This window comes from Bison bison, unplaced genomic scaffold, assembly GCF_000754665.1.
Source record: "Bison bison bison isolate TAMUID 2011002044 unplaced genomic scaffold, Bison_UMD1.0 scf7180017864180, whole genome shotgun sequence".
Classification (NCBI taxonomy): domain Eukaryota; kingdom Metazoa; phylum Chordata; class Mammalia; order Artiodactyla; family Bovidae; genus Bison; species Bison bison.
This window is the reverse complement of record NW_011494752.1, coordinates 1,891,298-1,897,666: the sequence shown is the minus strand read 5'-3', so window position 1 is coordinate 1,897,666 and position 6,369 is coordinate 1,891,298. Positions and strand designations below refer to the sequence as shown.

Sequence of the window (6,369 nt, the reverse complement as noted above, 5' to 3'; positions counted from 1 at the left end):
GAAAAGTTAGAAGAATGAGTTTACCAATTTTCAGGTGAAAGGGGAAAATCTGTTACTGGAGAAGTGCTCCATGCCATATCCATCACCTTCAATAGCTTGGTCTGGTTCCTCACGGGAATTATGAAGCCCAGTTTAGCTGAGCAGCATCAACCCCAAAGGAGGGTCTGCATCTATGGGGACAGAGGTAAATGGAGACAGTGGTCACAGGGCAGCGGGCTCAGCAGCAAGAAGAGGGACAGCACACGGGGCGGGGGCAGGTGGAGATGACACAGGTGGGGCGATAGCAAGTGGTGTGGCAGGAGACCCGGCCACACACTGGGCGCAGGCAGCAGCTCGGGCAGCAGCAGCTGGAGCCAAAGGAGCTGGAGCCACAGCATGAGGGGCGGCAGCAGCTGGAGATGTGGGAGCAGGTGGGCTGGCAGCACACAGGCTGGCAGCACTGGGGCCTGCAGCTGGAGATGCAGCAGGTAGGCCTGCAGCAGCTGGAACCACAGCTGGACCCACAGCAGGAGGGGCGGTAGCAGCTAGAGATGCAGCAGGTGGGGCGAGGGCAGGTGGGCTGGCAGCAGACCGGGCGGCAGCAGCTGGACACACCACAGCTGGGGCGGCAGCAGGTGGTCCTGCAGCAGGTGGTCTGGCAGCAGCTGGGCTGGCAGCAGGTCTCCTGGCAGAGACTTCGGCCACAGCTCTGGTCAGAGCAGATGGAGCCACAACAGGAGCTGACCATGGTGTCAGAGGGTGGAGGTTCTGATGTTAATAGGAGAGTGAACTTAGTGATTTGAAGTATCTCTGCTGCTTGTCCTCTTTTATACCCTACTGAGACTGCTGTGTTCATGTCCTAGACTGCTTCCTAGTTCAGTTACCTAAAGAAACATTAGTCATTATGTTAGATCATCATGTTTTTCTGGTTAACTATTTTAAAATGAAGGAAAATAAGATTTCCTTTTCCCAGTGTGTTAAAATTTTCCAGTCCAGCCTTTCTTACAGAATTGCTTTTACTCTTTTCCTGTTTGTCATGGACTCCATCACTGGAATTTACCTGTGGTCTGTGTATGACTCCATGATGTTGTTTGGATGGATTGTCATCATGATGCCAAGATCTCTTTTGATGTCAAAATAGAAGCAGAATTATTGTAGGCAAATAGAGAGAAAAATGGTTGTCCTTCTGAGTTATCTGTACGCCATGAGGAAGACAGATCCAATCCGTGAGTCACGAATGCTGACTAGATACTGGACTGTCTCTGGTGCTTCAAAGGATGTGTCAGGTACTACTTCCTATATCCAATTTGAACCTGCTACCAATGACTCATTTTTTTTAAGTATTAAAAAGTATTTGGAGCCACCTTGAAGGGACTCTCACTGACCCAATAAGGAGCAACTTGAACAACACAATGAATAAATGGCAGTAAAGAATTTTAACCCATTAAATAAAAATCCATGAGTCGATACTGAGGCCCATTGTGTAAAAAAATAAGAGAAAGTTATCCATGACAGTAGAATGTCAGCTAATTAATACAGAAATAAAAAGGGAGTTAAAAATCACTGTCTACCATCCTCATAGTAAAATTTGATTCATGTAGCCCTAATCCTAACTCTAAGTTTATTTTTATCTAAATCATATCATAATCTACCTATCTATTTCTACCTATCATCTATTTACCTACCTATATCCATCTATGAGAGAAAAAAAATGTGGCATGATTTTGAATATAGGTAAAAACTATATGGTATAAAGAAGCTCGTATTACTCTTTGAACTATTCTGTAAATTTGAAATATTTTTTAAAATAAAAAGTAGATTTTTTGATAGCAGCCATTCCAGCTGGCATGAAATGGTACCTCATTGTGGTGTCAATTTGTATTTTGGGGAGGGAGGTGTTAAGGGGTTTGGGATGGGGGACACATACACACACATGGCTGATTCATGTCAATGTATGGCAAAAATCACCACAATATTGTAAAGTAATTAGCCTCCAACTAAAATAAATTGATTAATTAAAAGAAAAAGAAAATACCACAAAATAATCCAGCATCCCTAGTAAATAAGCAAGTGCCTATTTAAATGATAACAAATAAATAGAGGTATGTGAAAAAAAATAAAAAGTAAAAAAATATTTAAACGAATTAAGATTAAAAATCTTTTCCTGCAGTGTTAGTATATTAAGAGGAAGCAGTTTGTGTCTTTGGGGGGAAATATTAAAGTATATGATAAATCTTAATAGGAGCTTCTACTATAAGAAGACTTTCTTGTGTTTCTAACTAATGCCATAACCTTTTTCATCTTCTTGGGTCCCTCAAAATATAGAACTTTTAACAACATGGCAGATGAAGTTGATGCTAACAGACCCACCTTCTAGATCAAGCAAATAGAAATGCTTGAGAAATATTTTTAAAATATTTCCATTACATAGCCAAACTTAAAGGGAAAGAAAAATTCTCATTTTCCAGAAAGAAAAAGAGAATGCCAACTGCATATGATAGCTGATATCCAAGATTGTGAAGGTTTGGTATCTAGTTATAAGCTTTCAAAATGGGAGGCTGGTAGTTGAAACCCAGGTAGGTGCAAGAAATGACTTTAAACCTTTCACAAGACAAGGTCTAGGAAGGGAGCGTTCTATCCATAGTTTGCATTCTTGAAGTGGAACCTAGTAAGATGGGGACAAGAAAACCTTATCTCCCCACTAGGAATTGTAAGTGGTGATCAAAGTGCCTGTGGACATCTAAACCACAGCAATATCACTAAGCTTTCCAATTCACACTAAATGAATAGGGGAGGAATCTCAAGTTGAGAAACTAACAAAACAGTGAATATCCTTGGAAACGTCAGAGACAAAAGCAGAAATTATAGCACAGAGAAATAATCCCTTAAAAAACAAAATAACGTTAACTGTGAAGAGAAATAAGCTTCTAAGACTACACATAGACTTCATGAGTTACCCAAAAGGGAAAATGTTACAAAATATTCCCCACAAAAAATCCTCGAGTCTATTTCTGTTGATTTTTCCTTGTTTTTAATAATATGGTCCTTTGATTCTTATATACCTGGTAATTATTTTTATTGAATGCCAAACATATGTAAAAAACTGTAGAGGCTTGAGGTGATTTTTTATCTTCTACCTGGAACAGATTTAATTTTCTTCTTGGACTGTAGGTTCTCAATACTACCTGCATAAGTCAACTCCCAAAGACTGTTGTTTAGTCACTAAATCATGCCCCACCCTTCTCTTTGTGACCCCATGGACTGCAGCATGCCAGGCTCCTCTATTCCCCACCATCGCCTGGAACTTGCTCAAATTCATGTCCATTGACTCGGTGATGCTATCTAAGTCCCCTTCTCCTTTTGCCTTCAACCTTTCCCAACACCAGGCTCTCTTCCAGTGAACCAGCCCTTTGCTTCAGGTGGCCAGTCCTTCCAATGAATATTCAGGACTGATTTCCTTTAGGATTGACTGGTTTGATCTCCTTGCAGCCCAAGGGACTTTCAAGAGTCTTCTCCAGCACCACAATTCAAAAGTATCAATTCTTCAGCCCTCAGCCTTCTTTATGACCCAGCTCTCACAACTGTACATGACTATTTTCTTAACTTTATCTGTTTCTCACAGCCATTCTTATCAAGAGGTTTGGTCTTATATCTGCTTTGTCATGGCTGGAAGTTACATTCTGTCCTTTAATTTTTCAAGAAGCCTCTCTTTTGGACCCTGCAATCTACTAGCTGTCTTTTTACCTCTCTGTTTATCCCTTTCCATTCTCTTGTGGTTGCTGTTGCTCCTCTTTCAACTTACAAATGTTGGAGTTTTCCATTAGCTTAGGCCATATGTATCCTCTCTTTAGACATCTAACTTCCTATAACCCAAGAAAATACCTACTGGCCCATGGCATTAGAAATCATTTTCGATTTGTAAGTGCCTCACTTGCAGACTGTGGTAGGAGGACACTAAGATGACTCTCAAGGATCCCACCTCCTCTGACTCATGTCCTTTGAAATGCCTTCCCATTAAGTGTAAGCTGGACATTCCATTCACTTCAAATGAATGGAATACAGCAGTAATGAGGACATAGGGCTTTCCAGACTAGGTTATTGTAAGATTTGGGTTTTCTTTCTGTTTCTTGGTCCTTCTCAGGTTGCTCACTCTGAAGGAAGCCAGCTACCTTGAGTGATCAGTCCATGTGGTGAAGAACTGAGTCCTCCTGCCAACAGCCATGTGAGTGAGCTTGGAAGTGGATTTTCCTCTCTTCATAAGAGTGCAGTCCTGGCCAACCACTTGCCTGCAACCTCATGAGAGATCCTGACATGCCACTTCCAGATTTCTAACCCTCAGAAAGTTAATGAGATAATAAATGTTTTGGGGGGGGACAACTTGTTAACCAACATTAGGTAACTAATACACATACCAACTCCTGGTCTGTGAAAGTCTACTGCATTTTCCATGAAGATAATCATTATTTTCAAATAATGATAGATATATTGGTTTATTTCCTTTCCAATTCTTCACATATTCTGTTTCTGGGGGGAAAATTCAGGAGGGATGAGACATATGTATACCTATGGCTGATTCATGTTGATGTATGGCAGAAACCAACACAATATTATAAAGCAATTATCCTCTAATTAAAAATAAATTAACAGAAATAATTAAATAAGTAAATCTTTCTTTATTGTAAAGAAAAGTACTGAAAGAGCCCCTCACTCCAGAGAAAAATAAAACAAAAAAATTTTCTTATGCTGAGACCAAGAGAAAGTGTAACCAATTCTCATGTACCATCTCAGATCCATTCAGAATTCTGTGCTTTGAGTAAGAGTGAGCAATAATGCCCCATACAACTTAAATTATTATCTCATTATTATTTATGTGTAGAATTTATGGAAGTCAAACACATTCATGATTCATTACCATTGAATTACTTATTTACCCTATAACTCTTAGAATATGCATATACAAAGCTTTCTATATGTTTCTCCTACTTTTACTAGCACAAATTCATCAGGAATTTGTTTTTATCCTTTTTTCCTAGGATAGACTTCATAGGAATTTGGGAGGGCTCTGAGTTAACCTAAGATCAAATTTGGTCCTTTAATTGGGTTCCCTACTAGTTTTGTATTTCTTATAGGATATGTTGACAAGATACCTCAGACCCATCTGTCAAATACACATCCTAGAAAAGTCGTTAAGATAAGAAAATACTAAAATTTGAATATTTTCAGTATTCTGTTAGCCCCCAACTTCTCAGGAAGGTTGATTTTCCCAAAACAATTAATTTGTTGTCAGTGGATGGAGAGGAAATAAGAAGTCTAAGAGTGTAATAAATTGGGTTACATGTGGGATAGATAAACCCAAGGGAGGACTCTGGTTTTCCAAGGAGAAGAGCAAGGGCAGAGCAGTGTATTTGGAGAGAGGGAAGGAAAAAGAAGGAAGGAAGCAAGGAAAATGGAGGGATGAGGCAACTAAGAGAGGAGTGGGATTTTAGGGAAATATATGCTTTATAATGGAGAAGGAAATGGAAACCCACTCCAGTATTCTTGCCTGGAGAATCCCATGGACAAAGTAGCCTGGTGGGCTACAATCCACGGGGTTGAAAAGAGTCGGACATGACTGAGCATACAGCACATGCTTTAAAAATATTTAAGAAAGGTTTGCTGTGGGGTATAATCCTTCTCCTCCATAACCTTAAATTTTTTAAGGAAATTATTATTTTTCAATTCTCTTGGAGACATTGCGTTACGTATTGTGTTATTTCTGGGTTTGTTTGTTTTCTTCTATATCACTGCATATTGGGTTTGTCCTAAAGGTGAAAGCAGAAATTGGTAAGCCTGATAGAGTTGTATTAATATGTTGAATACCATTTCCCAGGAAAAGAGGACAATCATTATAAAGCAGCAAACACAAGAACATTGTATGGGCCAGGAAAGTGGAGCTTTATTCAGAAGCAGAAACAAAATACAAAAATATCACTGTAAAAGCATTATAGGATGTAGCCCCCAGACTTTCAAATCTGAGGCTGTGACACCAGGGCCCTTATAGGCCCTGTAGGAATTTTCATGTTTGGACTGGAAGACCCAGTAGCCCCAAATCAAAAGGTCAAGTATAGAACTGGGGCAACTCTGCTAATTTCTTTCTATAAATACCACCTAGTTTCATTTGCTAGTAAGGAAAAGGCCAACAAAGGAGAGAGTCTGGCCTGAGGTCAGGATGTGGACACACAGACTATGGGAATGGCCTCTCCTCTGGTGTCTGTGTGATGCATGGAGTCTGCTTCTGTGATAAGATGGATAAAGAGGAGAAGGTGGGTTCAGAGAGGTGGCTCAGCAGCAAGAGGAGGGACAGCACACGGGGCGGGGGCAGGTGGAGATGACACAGGTGGGGCGATAGCA

The 6,369-nt window shown here is 40.3% G+C and overlaps 1 protein-coding gene across 5 annotated transcripts in view; it reads right to left on the bottom strand.

Annotated features, from left to right (window-relative positions):
• Positions 1–217: 217 nt before the first annotated feature.
• The window catches only part of LOC104990477 (keratin-associated protein 4-9-like), a 15,616-nt gene continuing 9,464 nt past the window's right edge, over positions 218–6,369 (bottom strand). For 2 of the 5 annotated variants that reach the window (XM_010842562.1, XM_010842566.1), the window contains exon 3: positions 6,301–6,369. This exon is cut by the window's right edge. In XM_010842562.1, the coding sequence (XP_010840864.1) occupies positions 6,301–6,369 (69 nt within the window). Of the gene's footprint in view, positions 689–4,261; positions 4,273–6,300 lie in introns of those variants that run through there. The other 3 variants (XM_010842567.1, XM_010842564.1, XM_010842565.1) reach the window with 3 other exon arrangements.